The sequence below is a fragment of the Pteronotus mesoamericanus genome, unplaced genomic scaffold (assembly GCF_021234165.1).
Source record: "Pteronotus mesoamericanus isolate MK-2021 breed Mesoamerican mustached bat unplaced genomic scaffold, CSHL_Meso_final contig_49, whole genome shotgun sequence".
Classification (NCBI taxonomy): domain Eukaryota; kingdom Metazoa; phylum Chordata; class Mammalia; order Chiroptera; family Mormoopidae; genus Pteronotus; species Pteronotus mesoamericanus.
Window position 1 is genome coordinate 87,165 of NW_026555182.1, and position 23,795 is coordinate 110,959.

The window sequence follows — 23,795 nt, forward strand, 5'->3', positions numbered from 1 at the left end:
TGCTCTTGAGGCATCTGTTTTAGGTACAAGAGTAAACTACAATAATTGTAGTTGTAGAAGCTGTGGTTTCCATGGCAATATTCTAAAAGGAACAACTCCAGAAGGTGTTATTCAGATATCACCAAAAACCTGTGCAGAGATTTTTTTCTCATTTAAGGAGCCACATCTGTTTAGAGTAATATAATACCGTATAGTATCCTTCTAGTTGTAAAAGTTGAACATTTTTATTTGGTGGCATTTCTTAATTTTTGCAAAAAGGACCAAACCTTCACTGAGTTTTAATATAGTTATTAAAAGCATAATATTTTCGTTATAAGTGAAATAAGTCAGAGATAGACAAATACCATATGATTTCATGTATATGTGGAATCTAAAAACAATAAATGAGCAAAACAGAGAAAAATTCATAGATATAGAGAACTTTTTGATGATTTTGAGGGATTTAGGGGGTTTGGTGAAAAAGGAGAAAGGATTAAGTTGTGCAAATTGCACAGCTTAATTGTCAAAAGGAAGTAGAGCACAGCACAGGGAATATACTCAATAATATTGCAATAGCTATGTACGGTGCCAGATGGGTATTAGGCTTACTGTGGTGATCACTTTGTAAGTTATAGAAATGTCTAGTTACTATGTTGTACACCTGAAACTAATATAATATGGTATGTCACCTGTAATTGAAAAATAAAAATTATTTTATTTTTATTGTTGTTCAACTACAGTTGTCCCCATTTTCCCCTCATTACTCTCCCCCACCCTACCCACCCCTGCCTCCCACATTCAATCCTCCCCTGCCCGGCATCTTTGTCCATAGGTCCTTTATACATGCTTCTTGATGATGCTTCCCCTTTTTTCCCGTTACCCTGCTCTCCCCTTCCCTCTGGTTGCTGTTTGTTTGTTTTTTTATTTACGTGTCTCTGTTTCTATTTTGCTCGCTTGTTTGTTTTGTTGATTACATTCCACTTATAGGTGAGGTCATATGATATTTGTCTTTCACTGTCTGGCTTATTTCATTTAGCATAATGCTCTCCAGGTCCATCCATGCTGTCAAGAAGGGTAGGATTTCCTTGTTTCTTTCTGCTGTGTAGTATTCCATTTTGTAACTGTACCATAGTTTTTTGATCCACTCATTTACTGATGGGCACTTAGGCTGTTTCCAGCACTTGGCTATTGTAAGTTGTGCTGCTATGAACATTTTGGTGCATAGGTTCTTTTGAATTGGTGTTTCAGGATTCTTGGGGTACAATCCCAGCAATGGAATTGCCAGGTCAAAAGGCAGTTCCATCTTTAGTTTTTTGAGGAAATTCCATACTGTTTTCCACAGTGAATGCACCAGTCTGCATTCCCACTAACAGTGTACTAGGGTTTCCTTTCTCCACAACCTCCCTAGCACTTGTTATTTGTTGATTTATTTACGATGGCCATTCTGACCCGTGTGAAGTGGCAACTCATTGGGGTTTTATTTTTTATTTTTTTAAACTTAAATGTACCTTGTTTTTAAAAGAGCAGTTCAGTTGAGAGCTGAAGAGCTCCAGTTATAACAAGTCCTTATGCTCTAGCACTGTCGCTTGGCTCGTGAAGCTACAAACAAGGCATATCAGGTTCAAAGGCAGTGCTTTCATTGTGGTTTTAATTTGCATTTCTCTGATGGCTAGTGATGATGAGTATCCTTTCATATGTCTCTGGGCCCCCTGTATGTCCTCTTTGGAGAAGTGTCTGTTCAGGTCCTTTGCCCATTTTTAAATTGGACTGTTTGTCTTCCTGGAATGGAGTCTGTGTGAGTTCTTTATATACTTTGGAGGTTAAACCCCTGTCCGAGGTATCATTGGCAAATATATTTTCCCATGCAGTTGGTTCCCATTTCATTTTGCTGATGTTTTCTTTTGCCATACAGAAACTTTTTATTTTGATGAGGCCCCATTTGTTTATTCTCCTTTTATGTCCCTTGCTCTAGGGGACATATCGGTGAACATATTTCTGCATGGAATATCTGAAATTTTCCTGCCTATGTTCTCTTCTGGGACTTTTATGGTGTCTTGACTTATATTCAAGACTTTTATCCATCTTGAGTTTATTGAAAAATAAAAACTATTTTAAAAAGTATAAGATTTTTTAGTGCTATAAGTACTATATGTATTAAATGTACCAAAAAGCAATTCTTTTAAAAGTTGCAAGTTGCATAATTTTTAATTGCATATTTTGGGGTTATATTGATTGAAATGTTGCAAGTTAAGGTTAAGAATGGGTCATCATAAATATATTAGTGTGGTTGTTCTGTATCTTTATTTCTTAGTCTAATCTAAAAGTATTCTCTAAAAGGTGATTGTCACTGATATACAATATAGGCTATGTCTCTGATTAATAAGACTACCAACAAAAACTCCCTGTATTTTGTGGATTTACTTACCCCTTTTACTTTTTCTTTTTTTATTTATGTGTTTTGCTTTTTAATTCAATACAATAATTTTCAGTTTACTTCTTTTTTGCTCATCCCAATTCCATGTTTTGGTATTACGCTTTGATCCTGAATTTGATCAAGATTTCTAGTAGGAAAATAAAATTGTGTTCTGACAAAACAAGCTACCTTTATGATCTCAGTTTTCAAAATTATACAGTGAAGGATTAGACTAGATACTTTTTACTTAAACTGTAAATAGTATTATCTTTCTATTTTAAGTGCACTTTTTAGTGTGAGAAAACTAGATTTACATGCAGTTGTAAGAAATAAAAATAGACATGACACCAAAAGGACAGACAACAGAAACAAAAATAAACACATGGGACTACAACAAACTTAAAACATTTTGTACATCAAATGATACAACCCACAAAGTGACAAAGCAACCAATGGAATGGGGAAATTTTGCAAATCATATATCTGGTCATTTTTGGGGGGAGGTATATTTTCTGTTATTCGTGTTGGGTGATTTCTATTCTATCTTCTAGTTTCTATTTCCCCTGTACCCTCCATTCTGCTTTTGAACCCACCCATTGTGCTTTTTATTTTGGTTATTGTATTTTTTAGTTCTAAGATTTCCATTTGGTTCTTTATATCTTCTACTTCTCACTTTCTATTTCTTTGCTGAGGCTTTTAATTTTTTTCATTTGTTTCAATTGTGTCTATAATTGGTTGTTGAAATTTTGTTTTTTTGGTTATGGTGGGTCCTTTAAACCTTTACTGGATATTTTTAATCATTTTTGTTATTCCATTACAGTTGTTCCAATTTTTCATCCTTTGCCCTTCTCTTTTACTGAATATTTTTTATTGTTGTTCAGTTACAATTGTCCCCATTTTTCCCCATTGCTCTCCCCTGCCCCATCCCATCCTCGATGCCAAAGATAATCCCCACCACATTGTCCTTGTCCATGGGCCCTTTACACATGTTCCTTGACTTGACCCTTCCCCTTCTGTCATTTCGGTGTTAGTGTCTCTTGATTCTCATTTTGAATTTGTTTTGAGATCTTCCTGGTTTTTGGTATGGTGAATGATTTTCAGTTGAAACCTGAACATTTTCAGTATTGTGAGTCTCTAGATCTTATTTGAACCTTCTTTTTTAGCTTGTTCCCTCTCACACTTCTCAGGCACAGATTTTGAGGTACTGCCTCATTAGTACCAGGGGGGTAGAAGTCCAGGTTCCCATTTGGCCTCTGTTGACATCTGGAAGGGGAGTGCTCCTTATTATTGCTGTGCAGGGATAGGAGTTCTAGATCCTCACTAGAATGATACCCCCCTGGCTAGGAGAAGTAGGGGTTCCTCATTACTCCTCCTCACATGGTTTCCACTGACACCATAGGAGTAGAGGCACCCTCATTACTACAGGGCAGTGGAAGAGTTCTTTAGAACTATTATGGGTTGAATTCCAGTATTTCATCTTTGTTCTACACTCAGCTTGTTTTCCACATTATTATTCGAAAATGCCCCTAACTAGAGTAGCTGGTTTTCCATCAGAAATTGAGATACATAGCACTTTACAATAGTAAGACTCACCCTCTAAAATTGGCCTTGGCTGGTCTTACAGGTAATAGAGGTCAGATGTGGACATGACATAACAGTTAAGAGAAAGCATTCAGATCTTCTTTTTCCTCAAATCTTCTGTGCTTAAGTTGCCACATTATCAGAGTCCCTAGCACTGTCTTCCTGGTTACCTCTTAGTCTGTATCACTCTATTCCCCAAATGCCAGGTTTCCCTTCTCTCTGAAATGTCTTCTACCAGAAAGACATATGTGGTATTTAACCTGGTCCTCCTTAATCTAAAACAATGAGAATCCAACCCTGCCTAGAGCATCATGATCCCTTTCCCAAACCATAAACCTCAGAGGCATCTTTGAATCCTCCTCCTTCCCTAAAACCACATATTCATTTCAGGGTCATCCCATCTTGACTCAGTTCCCATTCTGCCCTTTGGCTTCAGATACCTATTTCCAGGATTTTCTATAACCTGTATATTCTAAGAAGCATGGGGTTTTCACAGTCTTTGAGGCTGGAGGTCCTTGTGCCCATGAATCCCAAACTTGGGTGTCATGTTGAGGTTCTGAAATAGACACTCTACATTTCTACCATTGTTTCACTTTCTGGGTTATGTAATTTCCATAGTGTTTAAAAGTATGGACTGTAGGGCATAGCTACCCTGGTATAAATCCTAGCTCTGCTGTTTCCTAGCTTTGTGACAATGGATAAGATACTTAACCTATCTGTGCCTGTTATTTCATCTATAAAGTGAGAATAATGATGGTTCCTACCTCAAAGGGATTGAGTTGGGATTAAATTAATACAGTAAATTGCACAGAACTCACCTGGAAAATATTGCCTGATAATGTTATTAGCTTTATTATTAATATTATCATTATTAGTAACTATGTTATTTAATATCTGTTGAAGGCACTATTTTATACTAAAGATATAAGACAGTTTTGCAGTTTTAGTGGGCAGGGCATTTAGTAAAAAAGCAAGTTGTCACATACACTTCATAATGCCAGTAAACATTGCTGCATAGTACATTACTTCATAATACAATACTTGTACATAAAGGTGACTCCTGTTTCTTTATCCATTCAAAATTTCCATCAAAGGTAGTTAAAGGTTTAATTATTTAAGCACTAAAACTTACCTGGGATAGATAGTGAAGCTTAATTGGATCAATGAACTACCAGAATAATCATTTAAGTAGGATGGTAACAAGATTATCATAGTTGGTAAGAGGACTATCTCTGAAGTAGGAAATTAAGAAAGTATTTTTTGTTGTTGTTGAGGATAAATAATTACAGAAATTAAAGCATTTATGGCAACTTTTCTTAAATATACCACATTCAATTCACCTGTTTTAATTTTTTAATGAAGAACTAGCTCCATACTGAGATCAGGAGAAGCAAGAGAAAATAATGGAAAGAAGATAATTTGATGTGTATTAATCACTATATATTCAGTGCTTTATAGCTTACACAGTTTTTTTCATTTTATACAGTGTTTTCATGTACATAATCTAGTTCTCAGAACAACCTTGTGTGGTAAGACAGTTATCATTAAACCAATTCTATAGATGGAATGGAAACACAAAAAGGTGAAGTGATTTCTCAGAGCTCATTCAGCTAACTATGTGGCTGACTTTGGACTGAAACCATGTCTTCTTCCTCTTTGAAGCAGGGAATGTGGAGAAAGGAACTGGAAGACAAAATGTCAGTAGTTTTTGAGGTGCTGGCAGTATCATTTTAATCTCAGCCTACACTCACTTCCTTGTCTTTCAAATGTTGATTAGCTAATTGTTTATGACACCTTTGTTGTACCCTCATGGAGTCACAGAGACTCCATGTGAATGGAAATTTAATACCATGGAAATCATTTTCTGAGCTATAGAGGTAGTGACTAAACCCTCTGTACCCTGAATTTAGGCTGTGAAAGATTTTCTTTCTCCCACTGCTGTTTTAAAAAAAAAGTCTGACAAGAAATAATTAGACTAAATTGACTCCTGAGTGGAATCATTGCAGTTGGCAGTGTTAGAAATATTAAGACTATTATTGACTCTCATTATTTAATCTACTTATATCTAAATGCCTCTCCAGTTTTGTGGTATTTAAATTTGTCAGTTAGTTTCCAAAGTCTGCCTAATTCCCAACAGACTTCACATAAATACACAGTGTAACAGGATATTTCCACCGTTTCTTATTCCTTTCTGTTAAGATATGAATGGTCTTTAAAAGACCTGCATGCTACAATGAGCCAGCAGTCTCTTCAGATCTTTTTTCTTTGTTCTTTATACTCTGATTCAAAAGAACAAAAAAATTCCATCTTATGACTTTGTAAATTCATTTAAATTAGTTTCAGCAGTAGTGAGTAATTTATTTATGGAAGAAAATACAGTTATTCCTCCTTAACTAAAGTGATTCAGAATTTCAAAGAACAGCCCTATTTGTAGAGAAATTATACATATGGCATAGGAGTTGTCTTGTCACTGGAAGTAAAAGCATTTGTTTTTGGATAAGAACCAATAAAACCTGAAGAAACAAAATAGAGGATGAATTTTTAAAATCTTTGGTATTCATGGTAAGTGTGGTAGGATCATGTTGATGTCTGGCGATGTCGATTTTGAATTATTATATTTAAAAAGACTATTCTGTCTTACTCTTTGAAGGAAATAATGAGCTGTTTTGGAAATTTTCATGTATGTATAATGCATTTAGATTATTAAAATAATTAAATTTAAGTGTGAAAAGATAGGTGTATCTGTTTATTTAAGGAAAATATCTTTAGTTGTATTAATGCACATGATATTCAATAAACATATTTAGTTGTGCAGAATTTAAATTTCAACATAACATTTCTACTTGCTTTTACTAGTGCCATCACCCATTTTTTAAAAATATTTTTGATTATTTTTCAATTACAGTTGGCATACAATATTGTATTAATTTCAGGTGTACAATCCTGTGGTTAGACATTTTGTAAGTTACTAAGTGGTCATCCCAATAAGTCTAGTGCCCACCTGGCACCATACATAGTTACTACAATATTATTAACTGTATTCCCCATGCTGTACTTTACATCCCTGTGACTATTCTGTAACTCCTAATTTGTACTCCTTATTCCCTTAACCCTTTTTACCCATCCTCTCAACCCCACTCCCATCTGGCACCCAACTGTTAACTAATATTTGAGAGACTCAAAATTTGGCTTAAAATGTCTGACCACTGACATCAAAGAAATGAAGAGGGGGAAATATGGCTAACAAAATTTAGGCTGATTGGGGAGAATCCAGAACATAATTTAGAGCTTGCCATCATTACTTAGAAATTAGAGGCTTAACTTTTGTTTTCATATACTTTGTAAAGTATCTTACTTTGGCCTTTCAGCAAAAAGTCTAACACTGTTTGTTTATTTTTATTGAAATATAATTGATATATAACATTATATTAGTTCCAGGTGTATAACATAATGATTCAATGTTTGGATATATTGTGAAATGATCACCACTATAAGTTTAGTTAACATTCATCACCATATATAGTTATAATTTTAAGATCTACTGTTAGCAACTTTCAGATATGCTCTACAGTATTATTAACTATAGTCACTGTGCTGTACATAACATTGACATGACTTATTTGTAACTGGGAATTTGTATTACTTCACCACCTTCAGTTATCTTGCCCATGTCCCACCCCGCCCCTCCTCTGGCAACCACCAATCTGTTCTCTGTATCTATGAGTTCAGTTTTGTTGTTGTTTTTCACATCCTCTATTTAAATAGAGGGAATATTCCATCAGCCAGTGACCATGGATTCCTTGTTCAAGTGAAAATTACAACAGTCTAGTTACTAACATGTAAAAGGTCAAAAAATATTTCACATGGATCAGAGTTAGTGTTGTCATATTATATTTTATGTAGCTTCACAGGCAAAAAAGAAATATGTAGCTTGAGAATTCATTTCATTAAAAAAAAAAGACATTTAAATAAACTCCAATGAAAGGTTCATCTAATGTAATTAAAACTTGAGATTTCTAGGAAATGATATAATAGATGTGGGTTGCTTGATTTAGATCTTGATGATTGGGACCAGAATAATGTAATATTTTATTTGATTTTCTCTTACAGATGACTTGTTTAAAGTTCACAAGCTTAAGCCAAATCTGAAGTGGCGACAGGCTTTTGACAGCTACTTAAAAACTCTGCCTCCATATTATCTATTAGTATGTATTTATGTGTATATATGTATTAAATGTATCAATGATGATTCTTGCCACAAGAAATATAAATGAGCCAAAAATTTTATCCCTGGAATGAGATAGTTTTTTAATTTATAAGTATTTGTGTTGCCATTCTCTTCTCAAATTATGTATAAGAGCTTGGAGATGTTGTAGTGGCACAGAAAGAAATGTTTTTTGTTTATTTTATTTCCTTTAACTGCCATGGTTATTTTTATAAAACACATCTATATTTCTCTTATTAAAATTAACCTTATGAAGTTGTAATTGTGGAATTGAAGAAGAATAGGTCTGGATTCATGTATTATATCAACTTCCCTTTTTAACTCTAGAAATTCTCAATATGGAGTTTCCCTCTGAAAAAAATTCTGAAGACATTATATTTGCTTATTGCCTGTTAAATATGTCCTAGGCACAGCATGCAGTAGAAGCACTGGTGCAGGGGCAAGGGGTGAAAAATTACTTGGCCTCATTTTGGTTTTTACAATTTGAGAAACATATTCCTGATGATTTTGAACTGGTCACATAATCTTAATCATGATTTATCAAAATCATTTCAGAGGTGGATGTGGTAAACTTTAAGTCAAGTTTCTAGAGGTGAAAAGGCAGAACCATGGTGTCTGGTGTCGCTGGGAGGAAAAATTGGGGTGTGTTAGTAATATTTACCATGGCAGGAATGGGGTGCACAATAAATTCAATATGAAATAATTTTATGACATGGGAATTAAGACTGAAAGCAATTTACCTGTTTGAATTTGCTATTACTTGCTCTTCTTATCCCACTCTTTTCTGATTGTTTTACTTTCTGCTCCTTACTTCTCTGCTATTTTCATTGCCACTTTTTAATGTTCCATGTTTGGTTTTATGTGCAGCACCTTGACTTCTAAGAAATGAATCATGTCCCTTTGCCCCTTATAACTGAACGTTGAGTATTTTAAGATTTATTCTATTCTTACTGTTGTGTATTTTGTTTCCTTATAGCCATTAAAGAAAGCACTAAGGATGATGGGAGCTCCAAATCTGATATCAGATAATTTAGATTGTGGACTTAGTTACAGTGTTATCTCTTACCTTAAAAAACTCAGCCAACAGGTAGTATTGGTAAAAACAAACAAACAAAAATCCTTTGCCCTCAGAAGTGCATTTCCTTATTCTCTAGTGTAATTGTAATTTTCAAATTTAATGTGTATATATTTCTACACTTTATGGATTAGTACTAATGTGATTCTCTATGGCTTCTAGCTTCACCATTAAACTGCAGTTAAGGGTCTGTCAGTATCATCTGATGCTGTGCCATTTCTCCTTTTGCTTGCCAGTTTGTCCTACCCACAAGCTGGTTGATATTTTGGGCCTAAGAGGGACAGAGGCTATCCTCAACCTAGTTTCTCCTCAAATCACATTGGGCTACAGCATCCCCTTTTATAGGTCAGCACATTGAGGCATGGTATGATTAAATGACTTGCCTGAAATTAGTTTTTAGGCAATTAACACCCATATGCTTTATCTTGAAGAGGGGTGATGAGACCAGTATTCTTCATACTAGAAGGTGATAGACCCAAGGGGACCTGAAGAGTGGAGTCCAATCTCCTCTCTTCTTGCCCTCCATCTGTTACTTTATACCCACACCTCATTTACCATTATTCACCTTGTCCCTTGCCTGCCCCTCTCTATTAGTACCTCATCCTCCACTCACCCCTACTTATCATACTTCTCACCTTTACCTAGCCCATTCTTGCAGGATGGAAATGTTTAAGAACTACTGAGTTAGAGCTTTACTGCCATACAAATGCATTATGTTATATGACAAACTTATGCAGCAGCTTTACTTTTTTATGCACAAATGTATTCCCAGGTAGGGAACTGTAGTAGCATTTTCAGTGACTAAAATGCTTTAACTTGGATATGTTTGGAAGCTAAGCCTTTAGAAATCAGGGAGTAGTAACTAAAAAAGTGGCAGATTTCACTAAAAGCCCAAAATGCCTCCACAATTTAGGATGCTGACACACCTTGCTGAGGACTGGCAAAATACTTAAGTATGCTCTGGAGTTTAACAGCTTCCACCAGTCCAGTGTGGTCATAAATGCAAAGAAAGGAAAGGCAAACCCAGATTTTTGGTCTATCAAGTGTCTCCTTAACCCCCTTTTTTCTCTGCTGATATATTTTTGTTGTTAATGTTTTCTTTTTGGTTATTATTTATTTATTGATCTATTGATTTATATATTTTTATTTGATGTTTACTTTAGGCCTTTAAGGCTGTGTCAGCAGGGTGTGGTCACAAGGAAGAATAGTGAACAGAGTTGAAACTCATGCAAGTTCTGGGACCTTCTGGGACACATTGCTTGTATAGTTTTATAAATGAGCTTTCAGGACCATTTATAGAAACAGACCCTTCATTTGTTCTTATCCCTTATATCATGACTTAATTAAAAAATAATAAACATACTTAATTCCAATAATTAGGGAACATTAATGAATATCTCTAACCAAACCACAAAAAATTCAAAATTATTTTGAGCTTACTGGACATTGGTGGAATTCCATCTTTTAGAAATAAAGAAAAGATAATTACTAATTTAAAATAGCTCTAATTACTAATTTAATAAGTATGTCACCAGTGTTTCTTGAACTAGCTCAGATGTATGTAAATCACAAAATATGCCCAATACATTGTTACAACGTACTTTCAAACACTATTTATCAATATGGTATAATAGTGTTTAGTAAGAGCATTTTTTATTATAAGCTAGTAAGAAACATTGAGCATATATTACACATTATTGGTAATATTTGTTAATTTACGCATTAATTTTTGGATTTTTCAATATTAGAAATAAACAGTTTGATTTTTTAAAATATAATATGGATCTACATACTCTGAATTTTAGCACTAGTTTACATTTATAAATACAGGGTCTTAAACCTTTATGAATATGCAGACTAAATTTTACAGTAACAAAATATGATTTTAAATGTCTATGAATTAATTCTTATCCCTGGTTTCCATTCCCTCCATGATTCAATCATAATTTTGAAACAAGACAAGATAAAAAAACATATTAAGTTTTTTGTCTTTCTAGCCCCCACCCATTTGCTGTGGTAGTACAGAGAAGCACAGGAAAATGTTTAATTACCCTTTTTTCTGTGATTTACAATTGAAAATTTTTCTGTGTGGTTCTTAAAGTATTATCTTTCTTAAGTAGTAAAAATGACAGTGATAATATAGTTCTTTTTATAACATACTATGTACTTTCATTTTAGACCAAACTAGAGTCAGAACGAATTCTAGCATCAGTGGGGAAGAAGCCTCCCCAGGAAATTGGAATCAAAGTGAAAAACCATTCTGGAGGTGGTGTGTCCTTGACTCACAGTAAAAATTTTAGAAAACTATTGAAAGAAATCATAGGGGAAACTTCACCAAGACTGACAGAATTGAATACCAAAGAATTTGCTGGCTTTCAAGTAGGGCTCTTAAACAAGGTAAATAATGACATAAATAGTTTATGTTTATTTGAACTTGTCTGATACATTTATGTCTTTCATATTACTTTAGTTTTTAAATAATTCAATCCTCTTTTGGACCCTATAGTTATTGATGGGCCAGTTTGGGAATTATCTTGCCAGCAGGTGCCAATATGAAATTAAGTGTACAAGATATGTTCAGGGGGTAATGTATGTGAAAGATAAAGGAGAGAGGGAACAGGAGTAAGCAGGGAGAGCCTTCAGATTACACTGCTGATTTAGCACCTGTGAGAAGTGGGGGGAAGGAAGGAAGAATAGTTATGAAGACCCTCAGACATTTGTATAGCTGGGAGAAAGTCTTGACCCACCTAACAGGGACCTCTGGCACCAAGATTTCCCATAGAGGAGGTTTGCATTGGGCAAGATTGTCCAGGCTCTATCACCCCTCCCCCACCATTCTCAGTCACTGGAAGGGGGTAGCCTGGGGAGAGAATGGCATCAGTTCAAATGCTGCAGCAGATCCCTAAGCTCAGCTAACTGCACTCCCCTCAGGATCAACCATTGCTTCCTGAAAGGAGATCACAGCCCCTTCCATGGTGCCACAAGCATAAATCTCAGAATTTGGTGTTTTCAATGACATGCTTAAAAAAGGATATTCCCAGTGGCTTTAATACTTTGTGAGTGTATTAGAATCCAGAACAAAGCCGGCAAAAGCAAACTTTCCACTGGGAAAATTCTGCTGTAGTCAATTGTATTAAATGTAGAGGCCTTCACTAAGATTTTAAGAGGGTTAAGAATTGTAATTCTATTTTAAAAGCCTCAAGAGTAACTGAAATTATCTTTTTCATTTCAAATAGGATTTGAAACCTCAGACATATAGAAATGCTTATGATATTTCACGTAGAGGTCTTTTAGACCAGTTAACCAGAATGAGATCCAATCTGCTGAAAACACACAAGTTTATTGTTGGACAAGATGAAGGTAAATAAACACGAAAGTCATTTTTGTTGATTAGGAAAATGTCAAACCTGATATAAATGATGTTTATTATGTAATGAGGAAGTTATTTTGTAATATTTTAATGTTTAGAGTGCCTATTTTCACTAAATCCCTGTATCTATCCAGGCACAAGCTTATTGTTCCCAGGCCTAAGGAAAAGTGTACATTAACCAGTGCATATATTGCACTACCCATGCTTTAGCTCCTACAAGCCTCAAAATAACCCCATGAAATAGATAATTTATATGCCTGTCTTAGGATATGAGAACTGAGAGTGAGAATTTTAGTAGTGTGCCCAGGGTTAGTGAGTTGGAAATAGGCAGAACCTTAGTCTATCAGATTTTGGAGATTGCATGCCCTAGTACTGTGTCGCTGAGCCCACCGTGGTGAATTCAGTCCATAGTTCCTCAGTTACATGAAAAGAATGAACCAGATGATGTCCAGGATAATTTGTGACAGTGTACAATTCCTCTGTACTCTATCTTATTCATTGTAAATAGGGTCTTTTTTTTCCATTAAAATGTATAAATCTTTGCCTGGCCAACCTCCTGAAATTATATACCAAGTTTTGTGGGGAGAGGAGGACTCTTCTAGGAACAGAGCCTGAAGCTTTAATCAAATTCTCCAAAAGTGTGAGACCCACTAATCAAGGTTCTCTGGATGATAAGAGAAAACCATGGAGCCTAGGCTCTTTGAAACACAGAGAAAATAAGGTGTTTTGAGTTGGAATGGTGGTATAAGAGATGTCAGTCCACTGTCAAACCTGATTTGAAGGGTAACAGAGTTTTTCTTGAACTAGTGATTTGAACCTGTAGGCAGTAGTGATGGTGGACTGGTAATGAGTGTGATGAAGAGAGATGATTTGAGGTCCTCAGATGCTAGATTTGAGGTTTTAGACTATCACATGCCAACATATGGGGTCTGTCCAGAAAACATCCAGCCATAGTTAATATAATGAGAATGAGTTGCATGATATCCATGTAACCTGGTAGCCAAGGAGAGTGGACTGGAATGCCCATGTGTAAACAATGACAATTTCACTGTACTGGTCAGTGAGGGTGGTAGACACCATTGAGTGAGCGTGTGTACTATGTGGCCGTCACATTCAAAATGAGCGAGTAGAGCAATGAATCTGCATCGAATTTTGCATTAAGCTTGAACAGTCCTCTGCAGAAACTATTCAGATGATTCAGAAGGCTTTCAGGGACAATGTAATGAGTGCAGAGCAAATAAAAGTGTGGCACAGATGCTTCAAGGATGGTCAAGAATCTGTTGAAAGTGGTCCATGTTCTGAAAAGCCTGCCACAAATGCAACATCTGAGAATGTTGAACATATATTACAGGCTGCAATCAATAAAAATTGGTGACTGACAGCAGAAGAACTAGAAGCTGGTCTGGGAATTCAAAAAACTACTGTGTCCGAGGTTTTGACTCAGGATCTTGACATGAAGTGTGTCATGGCAAAATTTGTCCTGTGGCTTCTGCTCCCAAAGCAGAAGGAACATCGTTCTGCAGTTGCTAATGACTTGATTCAAACCGCTACCAATGAACCGGATTTCCTCAAGAAGGTCATAACTGGAGATGAATTGTGGGTCTTCAGTTATGATCCAGAAACGAAGGCCCAGTCGTCCCAATGGAAGTCACCTGGTTCTCCACGCCCAAAGTTGCAGTAAGTGTGACAAAGTTGCAGTAAGATCAAGACCATCTTAACTGTGTTTTTTGATTCAGAAGGTGTTGTACATGAGTATGCTCCTCCGGGCCAAACAATCAATAAGGAATATTACCTTAATGTTCCTCGTCTGTTGAGGGATGCAATATGACAAAAACATCTGCAGCTACGGACAACTGGTGATTGGCAGCCTCATCATGACAATGCGCCAGCTCATGCATCACATCTCATGCAGAGTTTTTTGGTGAAACATCAAATCACCCAGGTGACTCAGCTGCCCTATAGCCTATATTTAGTACCCTGTGACTTTTGGCTTTTCCCAAAACTAAAATCACCTTTGAAATGGAAGAGATTTCAGACCATTGATGAGATTCAAGAAAATACGATGAGGAAGCTAATGAGGATTCTAACAAAGGATTTTACAGAGTGTTTTGAACAGTGGAATAGATACTTGGAGAACTGCGTGAGGTCCCAAGGTGCCTACTTTGAAGGGGATGGAGGCATCATTGTCCTATCTACAATGTTTCTTGCGTCGTCTTCAGTGTCTCTATTTTTTATAGTACATAGCTGGATACTTTCTGGACAAACCTTGTATATATTGCTAAGCATATTTTGATCATGTCCTCTCAAAAGGAGCATACACATAAGCTATATGGCATCTGTTTGTTTTTTTTTTTCTGGTGATTTGTCAGATTCCCTTCATAGTGTTCCAGTCGCACAAATGGGTAACTATCAAGAATATCTAAAGACATTGGCTTCACCACTTCGAGAGATTGATTCAGATCAACCCAAAAGGCTGCATACTTTTGGAAATCCATTTAAACAAGATAAGAAGGTAGGATACCTATTTCTATGTCTGCCTAAATTGTGCTATTTTTTGCTATAATTCATTTATTTTTGGTAAGATGAGTATAAATAAGAGATTCTCCTGTTTATTTAAAGGATAAAAAATGACTCCAGGACTCTTTGTGAATAGGAAGTGGGAGCCTTCTGATGCAGGACTGTCTTAGTTGAAGAAAATAATAACTGGCATTTATTGAGTACCTAGTAGGAGACAGTGTTTGAAATGATCACATTTAATGTTCACAACTGTTCTGCAGATGAGTATTACTGTCTGCTCTTTAATAAGAAGAAATCAAAGTTCATAGTGGTAAAATAGTTTACCCTAAGTAACACAGCTAATAAGAGCCAGGATTTAAACCATTTCTTTCTAGCTCCAGAGTCTGTATCCATTCCCACCTCCATATACTAATTCATTTAATATTGAGATCACCATTTATTTCTTCTGTTTCCATTATTCAGAGGTCTAGGGCTCTATCTAAATAGTGGTGAAGTGCTCCTCTTGAAATATGAAGTACAAGGTGATGTCACTTTATTTGGATTGTCCTGCTAGAGATCTAAATGTTAGTGGAGTGTGTGTGTATGTAAAAGACAGACAGACCTGACCATTTAAGCATGAAGACAAAAAAGATTATTTCTGCACTCAAGGAGGAAACCATTAATGTGCAGACCATGCAATAATGTCTTCTGTAACAAAACTAGACTGAAAGGTATTCCACTTCATCCCAATCCTCAGTTAATTGGAGGTTTTCTGAATCTCGCCATGTCTTGGTTTCCTCATTTGCAGCATTAGGGATAATTATTACACCTAACTCATGGAGCTCTGTGGAAGATTGAATTAGTACATCTATACCACTAGAACATTACCTGACATGTAGTAAATGCTATTGAATATGTTTTCCTTTTCTGTACTGTTTTGCTTTGAAAAATGTTTTGGAAACATCATTTATCATGATTTTATTCAAATGATGGGAGTATATATTCTTGGGCTGTCCTTGGATGAGAACAGTTTTTAGCTAACCTTCTATACTAGTGGCTCTCATCTTTTATCTACTCCAAGAATTAAAAGTCCCTTATCCTTGTCTAGCACCAAGGTGGACATAGTTGAATATCTGTGAGGTTGTGTTGAGGGAATTACATTTGTCTGTCTGCTCTTCATCATTTACATGCAGCATTCTGTACAGTGATAATCAGTATTTCTTAATGATGGATGTAAGGCACAAAAGCACACAAAAAGGGATAATTTCCTTTGCCAGGGGTTGATTCAAAATGGTTTATACTTCTTCAAAGGTCATTGTGTTTATTCTTATTTTTGTTGCTGAGAGTTGCTCATTTTTCAAGCATTCTAGTTAATCATGATTGTATTATGCTTGATCTTGGGCAACACCTTATATTTTCATTTCCTCCTTTTTCCACTTAGACTGGATTAAAATCGAGTAGCACTTTCTGTGAACAGAGTTTGCTGTGGGGCATGATAAATATTTGGCCCATGATTAAGACCAATATTGATGATGTAATACATGATTGTATATGCATATGAAGAAGGCTTCCAGTGTTGTCTTTAATGGAATATGTTCATTGATGTTTTTTAGGGAATGATGATTGATGAAGCAGATGAGTTTGTAGCAGGGCCACAAAACAAAGTGAAACGTCCTGGAGAACCCAACAGCCCTCTGTCATCTAAGAGAAGGCGGAGTATGTCCCTGCTGTTGAGGAAACCACAAACACCACCTACTGTAACTAACCATGTGGGCGGAAAGGGACCACCCTCAGCCTTGTGGTTCCCATCTTATCCAAACCTCATAAAGCCCACCCTTGTATATACAGGTATAGAGTAGTGGTTGTGATTTCCTTATGGCTCCTAGAGGACTAAGACACTAAACAATTTTATTTCCCTTTATATCATTTCTTTTGTATGCACTTTTGTTTTCATTAAGTAAACCAATATGAAGTCATCAATGTGGTAGGTACAGAGGGCCTGGGTAAGGGGGGAAAGCAGAGACTCTGTTTCAAGGATCTCAATTCCTATGAGAGGGGAAAGATCCATACTTACAGAGTAATTAACACAAAGTGGAGAAATGGAGATATATGAGCATGTTTGCCTAGTCAGGGCAAGGCATAATAATGTGCAAACATCTAGAGTTGCTGCTCGAGTCAGAGTGATAGAACAGGTTCCCGAGGCAGCAGGTACAAACGGGCTCAAGAAGATGGGTCTGCACTTGCTCTCTATATCTTCATCTCCTCTTTATGCTTTAACCCAGTGCAGTCTAGCTTTGTCTCCCCCATTCCATTGAAAGAGGTCTCATCAAGGGCCCTATTGTCTGCCATAGATTGCCATAGATTACTTAGCATCATTTGACACAGTTGTTCACTCCCTCCTTCATGGAAACTTTCTTGGGTTCCCAGAAACCACAAACTCCTGGGTTTTTTCCCCATTTCATAGTGACTCCTTTTCATCTTCTCTTCTGGTCGCCGCCCCCTTTTCCCACCTCTTAATAGTGTAAGGACCCAAAGCTCGATTCTGGACCTTCTCCTCTTCATTGCTTTCTCTCCCTAGGTGATCATATGCAGTGTTGGGGCTTTAAATAAGATTCACATTTCAACAACTCAGACATTTATACCTCTAGACTACACCTTGTTCCAAATTTCAGACTCAAATTTAGCTGTGGACACAGCATCTACACTTAGGTGACTAATAGATATATAAAACTCAGTAGGTTTCCCTTGTTTCATGTGAACTCCTGACCTTCCCTCTTGGAAACAGCTCTACTTACAGCCTTCCCCAATGCAGTTAATGACACCAAGCAGTAGTGTGTTAGTAAAGCTGTGAGAGCCAGCTGTCAATGGGGTGCAGGAGTTGGGAAGGTGGAGAAGCCATGGACCATAGTGTTTGCAGATTTCCACAGTGTAAATAATGCTAACATTATCAACATCAAGCTATCAATGTGAAGTCACTGAACCACATCAGGAAGAGGTGCACACAATCCACTTTCATGAGCAGTTGTGCACCAGTACTTGCATACCACTGGCACTATTTACCCAGTGATTCAGGTGAAAAACCATAGAGTTACCATTTTTTTTTACTGTCCTCTCACTTCCATACATGAGTTAACCTAGGCAACTTGATCACCAACATAATTACTGCATCTTTCAGTCTATGATCCCATCATCTTTCTGTCATCAAGCTACTATAATAGCTTCTTATTTGATTCCCAGGCTGCTCATCTTCTCCTCGTCTAATCTATTTCTGCCCTGCAGCCAGAGTGATTGTGTCAACACAAAAATCAGATCATGCCATGTCCATACTGAAAACACATCAAGAACTTTCCTGTACACTCACAACAAAAACAAAATCTAAACTCCTGACTCTAGACAACAAGATCTGCATTACCAGGCCCTGGCTTTCATTCATTTGTTCATATTCATATTCTCTCTCTCTCTCTCTCTCTCTCTCTCTCTCTCTCTCTCTCTCTCTCTCTCCCCCCGTCTCTCTCTCCCCCTCCCTCCCCCCTCCCTTAAATTTTATTTAATTTATTGGGGTGACACTGGTTAATAAAATTGTGTAGGTTTCAGTGGTACAATTCTAAAATATATCATCTGTATATTGTACTTTGAACTCGCCACCACCCCAAGTCAAGTCTCCTTCCATCACCATTTATCACTCCTTTACCCTCTTCCTGCCATTTTCTCTTAATATGTGTCCTATCTGTCTCCTCCTTGTTCTCTCTGCCTCTGTCCTTTACTCTATGGTCCAGGCTTGAAGACTCCTAGGTGTCCTGTATTTGCCCTTACTGCAGCCTGGAACTTCCTCTGCACGTGCACAAGGAAGGCTCTTATTTCTCCTTCAGGTTCTGCCCAACCACCCCATCCATTGAGGATCCCCCTTCTGTTCTCTGTCACATTCTTGCTTACTTTTCCCTAACACAAATTCAAACTGTCATTATTTCATTTGCTCATTGTGCCCTTACTGTCTGACTTCTCCATGAGAATGTAAGTTCCATGATGGTAGGGATTGTTTCTCTCTATCTTGTTCACTGCTGATCCCTATCTCCTGGCAAGGTGCCTGGCATAGAGGAGGATGAGAAAATGAAGTAGGGTGTCAGATTTGGAGTAAAAAGAAATTCACTTTCCTGAGACCGGAAAGGTAGATGAGGAGGATTATATACTGGGTGGGATTTTTGATTATAGAGTGCACATAGAGTCTTCACACCTAATGACCAACTCTGTTTTCTCAGAACTTTTGAGGTAGAGAGGTCTGGTGTCAAGCTTAGTAAAACAAGGCATTTTATAGGTAAATTGCAGAAATCATGACATCAAGTGAGACTTGCTGTTTTTCAGCTTGTAAAGCACAGCTGACACTAAGCCATGAGTGCCAGGGATCTGAGAATGTTTATTAGTTGTACTGTCCTATTTAGTTTCCATATGTATTCATAGTGCCATGAAGAAAAGAAAGTGGTTTAGTTGTATAGTCTTCCTGAGCTCAGTTTGAGGGGTCTCAGACTCCATCTGGTAACATCCTCTTGCTTTATGAAACAACTAATTTCCTCAAACCTGAGGAGCACTGGGATCTATCTGTGAAGCTGATGTAACACACCTGCCTCACAGCTCAGCTTCTAAATTTGGTTTCTAGATGCTACTGTCACTCATGATGTCCATGAGGAGAAGATGGAAAATGGTCAAATCCCACCTGATACCTTCTTGTCAAAACCTCCTGTGCCAGAACTTATGAATATAGCAGGAGATGGTATTCCACCCAACCAACTGGACTCTCTGTCTGATGACTTCACTAGTCTGAGGAAAGATGGCCTGATTCACAGACCTAGTAGTAATGCACTTGTTGGAGGAACCAAAAACTGCAGTGTCCCTGCATATGATCGAAAAGTCTCAGTAACGTCTACATTCAGAACTGTGCCAAATACATTGCAGATAACTCCTGCTATGGCACAAGGAATCAACGCTGATATTAAACATCAGTTAATGAAGGAAGTTCGAAAATTTGGACGAAGTAAGTAGTGAAAGAACATCTATGAATCGTATAATGGGAAATCACCCTGTATAATTCAGAGTAGATTCAAGCTCTCTTGACATGCATTTTGGGGAAGCACTGGGTGTCCACCTAATTTAAAGTGACTCCTCTTGCTTTAACTGAAAAGATCCAATATACCTTTTTCTCTTTTTTCCCTTATTTAATATGATAGTTTCCTTTTGCTGCTATAACAAGTTACCACAAACTTTGGGGCTTAAAACTATATTATCTTATAGTTGGAGAAGTCAGAATCCTGAAGTGATTTTCACTGGATTAACATGAAGGTGTTGAAAGGCCAGCATTTCTTTTTGAGGGTCCAGAGAGAATCTACTTCCTTGCCTTTTCCAACTTCTACAGGATGCCTGTATTCCTTAGGTCATGGACCCTTGCACCTTTAAACCATGATGGTGGCACTTTCTCTCCTCTCTAACTTCTGCTGCCATCTGTACATCTTTTTTATTTGACTCTAACTCTTCTGCCTTCTTTTTAGAAGGATACTTGTGATTATTTGGGCCTACATGCACAAACCTGGGTAATCTCCCCATTTCAAGATCCATAACTTAATTATATCTTCAAAGTAAAGTCCTTTTTGCCATATAAAATAGCATATTCACAGGTTTGGGGATTAGGACAATGGACAGTGTTTAGGACTATTATTCAGCCTACCACATTTGATTAGGGTTTAAAGCATTTCCTTAGTAGATATGCTCAGATGTTTTGATTTGAGTGTGTAAAATACAAACTAATACAAATTAACTTTCCACCCACGAAGAATGATTACTGAGGATGTGTAAAGATTGAATTTTATTTCCCATTCACATTTTTAAAATACTGAAGTTTTTTTTTAATATCTTCAGAGTATGAAAGAATTTTCATTTTGCTTGAAGGAGTGCAAGGACCTCTTGCAGTCAAGAAACAATTTGTTGAATTTACTATCAAGGAAGCTGCAAGGTGGGTGTAAAGAGGAACTTTGTTGTTCTTTTTTAAGCAGTAGTGCCCAATGCAAGACAGGGGGAGAAAGTCTCTGCCATGCTTTTCTCAAACCCTGACCCTCACTCGTACTTAAAGCTGTCTCCAGAAGCACTTAGAATTATCTAAGTCCAACTCATTCATCAATTCTATGGAGCCTGGTAGGCTCACCACAGTCTGAGGTGGACACTGTTAGTATTTGCTAAACCTTATCTTTTATGAAGATATATTTCTATTCTATGTTGATCGTTAGTTCCATTTGTACCCTGTACAGTGCATTGCGTTTCATAGTGCTTTAAGTATCTTTTGGTTAATAAAATTTCTCCTTATTTTTAGGTTTAAAAGACGAGTCTTAATTCAGTACCTTGAGAAAGTACTAGAAAAAATAGATTCCCACCATGTTCTCAACAACGTTAATCACATCAACAGTAGGTCATCGTGTTAATGCAAAGACCAAGGAGAAAAACAGGACAACTTTTCTGTGCTGTAGAATGGAACAAGACATTGTTGAAACTCCCTAGAATGTCTTAGTCATGGGAATTGCTTTCCAGAAGCTAAGAAAAAGCAGTGGAGATTTTTTTATTTTGTGATTCTCTGGCAGTAAAAGTTGGCTTTTGCCCTAAGAATTTTCTCTGAAAGTATTAAGTTGTCATTTCTTTTCTCAGTTGAGGAAGGTAATGCTATTAATGCAGCAGGTTAAATTCAGTACACACTGTCACCCCTACCACAGGTAATAAGGGTTCATTCATGTGAACTTTCCTATTCTGGGCATGCCCACCTGTGAGTGGAGCACTACTTGGTGCTCTTACTATGTCCTTTAGAAAAAATAGATGTTCAGAATCCAACTGGTTATCCTGTGTGTGCTGAACAAAGTTTTCAACAATTTCCAGCTGTGCCTTTTAAATCATGACATATTCAGGACAGCTTGAATCAAAGAGTAAGAAAGCTGCTATTTGGGTAATTTATTTCTCTGTGGGAGGGGGGCAGGGAAAGTCACCAAACAATCTACCTCCAACTCTTTTCTATTTTGTCTAGAGACATTACAAAGTGCACCTGAGGCTGCCCCAGCCCCTGACATTTGTTTTTGCATGTGATGACAGAAAATCTTCAGGTGGACTTGTACATTTTGTGCTTTGAAAGCACTAGAGGAAAAAATGATGTATAAATTTCCTTTAATGTTTATACAAAGGTTTATATGGAGCAGTATTGTTATGTTTGTATTAATTTGCAAAAATTATGTATACAAAGAGATTTTGACTTTGAATATATGAAATAAATCATTTTATTGATTTTCATAAGTTCATTAATGCTAGAGAAATTTCTAGTTTTGTCTTTCTTGTGATGTATTATTATTCCTTTCAGAAAAAAGTAAACACTGTTCAATTAAGATGTTAACATAAGGATTTGAGTTTCAAAATGTCACTCACAGAACTGAGTGGTGGTGAAAATGGTGGAGTAGAAAAACTGAAAATACTGGGAAAAAAACTGTCAGAATCAAGTTTGTTTGAACTCTGGAAGTCACTCAAAAGTTCCTAGGAACCAAGCAAATGCTGAATCCAGAGAAAAGCCATTGAAACAGGATAAGAGAGTTTTGTGGCATTTTAACTTATTCTTACTCCCATTCCCCTCCCTGGCATAGCAGTGGTCTTGAACATGACAGCCTGCATTCCAAGAGTGTGAGGTACTGATTCTGGAGGGAGAGTAGACTTATTCCCAAGGAATTGTTTTTGTCTGTTTGAACCTATCTGGGGGGCTCCCGGAAGGGTCTGACTCAAGGGGATTGATTGCTTTTGTTTCACCTAACTCCAAACTCTCTTAGGATGGAAAATAGGCTATGTGGAGAATCGTCCTCAAAAATATTGAAAGGCAAGTGAACAGTCTCTTGCTGTGTATGAAAAACAGTGGACATGCCAACATCCTGGGAGGAAAAACTGTGGAGTGAAATATTTTGGAGTATAAAGTCTTTGAAATACTGTCATGTATACCTGGGTATCTAGAAAACCATGTGCATACCCTGGGCAGGATTCAGAGTCAGAGGAATCTGAGAAGACCATAAGATTTCTTCTCTGGCTCATCTTTAGGCTTAGCACAATGATGGATAAAACAACTTGTTAGAAGATCAATAAGGAAATGAGGACTTGAACAACACTATAAACTAATTACATCTAAGAGACATTTACAAAACACCCTAGCCAACAACATCAGAGTACATTCTTCTCAAGTGCTCATGGAGCCACAAAACAAGTCTTAATAAATTTCCAAAGATTGAAACCATGCAAAGTAACTTATTTGCTGTAGTGGAGTTAAACTAGAAATCAATAACAGAAGTTGAACCCCCACTTTATACCATATATAAAAATTTTAAATGAACCAATACCTAAATATGTATCAGCTAAAATCATAAAAACCTTAGAAGGAAACTTGGGAGTAAACCTTCATTACCTTGGATTTAGCAATTGTTTCTTAAATATGACACAAAACCACAAGCAACAAAGAAAAATATAAATAATTTGACTTCATCAAAATTAAAAGTTTTTGTACATCCAATAACTTCCATAGAATGAAAAAACAACCCATACGATGGGAGAAAATATTTGCAAAGCATACATTGATAAGAGTCTGGTATCCATAAATATAAAA

The 23,795-nt window shown here is 36.7% G+C and overlaps 1 protein-coding gene and 1 non-coding gene across 3 annotated transcripts in view; one reads left to right on the forward strand and one right to left on the reverse strand.

Moving 5' to 3' along the window:
* Positions 1-22,397, forward strand: part of LOC129074318 (integrator complex subunit 6-like) — a 54,895-nt gene extending 32,498 nt beyond the window's left edge. Inside the window, exons 10-18 of one of the 2 annotated variants that reach the window (XM_054578096.1) lie at positions 8,084-8,178; positions 11,452-11,670; positions 12,510-12,633; positions 15,013-15,155; positions 16,753-16,855; positions 19,791-20,165; positions 21,044-21,137; positions 21,492-21,528; positions 22,191-22,397. In XM_054578096.1, the coding sequence (XP_054434071.1) occupies positions 8,084-8,178; positions 11,452-11,670; positions 12,510-12,633; positions 15,013-15,155; positions 16,753-16,855; positions 19,791-20,165; positions 21,044-21,137; positions 21,492-21,528; positions 22,191-22,292 (1,292 nt within the window). In that variant the 3' untranslated portion in view covers positions 22,293-22,397. Of the gene's footprint in view, positions 1-8,083; positions 8,179-11,451; positions 11,671-12,509; positions 12,634-15,012; positions 15,156-16,752; positions 16,988-19,790; positions 20,166-21,043; positions 21,138-21,491 lie in introns of both variants that reach the window. The other variant, XM_054578094.1, reaches the window with a different exon arrangement.
* LOC129074326 (small nucleolar RNA SNORA50) lies at positions 1,480-1,615 on the reverse strand. The gene has a single exon (XR_008529534.1). It is a non-coding gene; the product is annotated as a small nucleolar RNA SNORA50 (small nucleolar RNA).
* Positions 22,398-23,795: the final 1,398 nt, after the last annotated feature.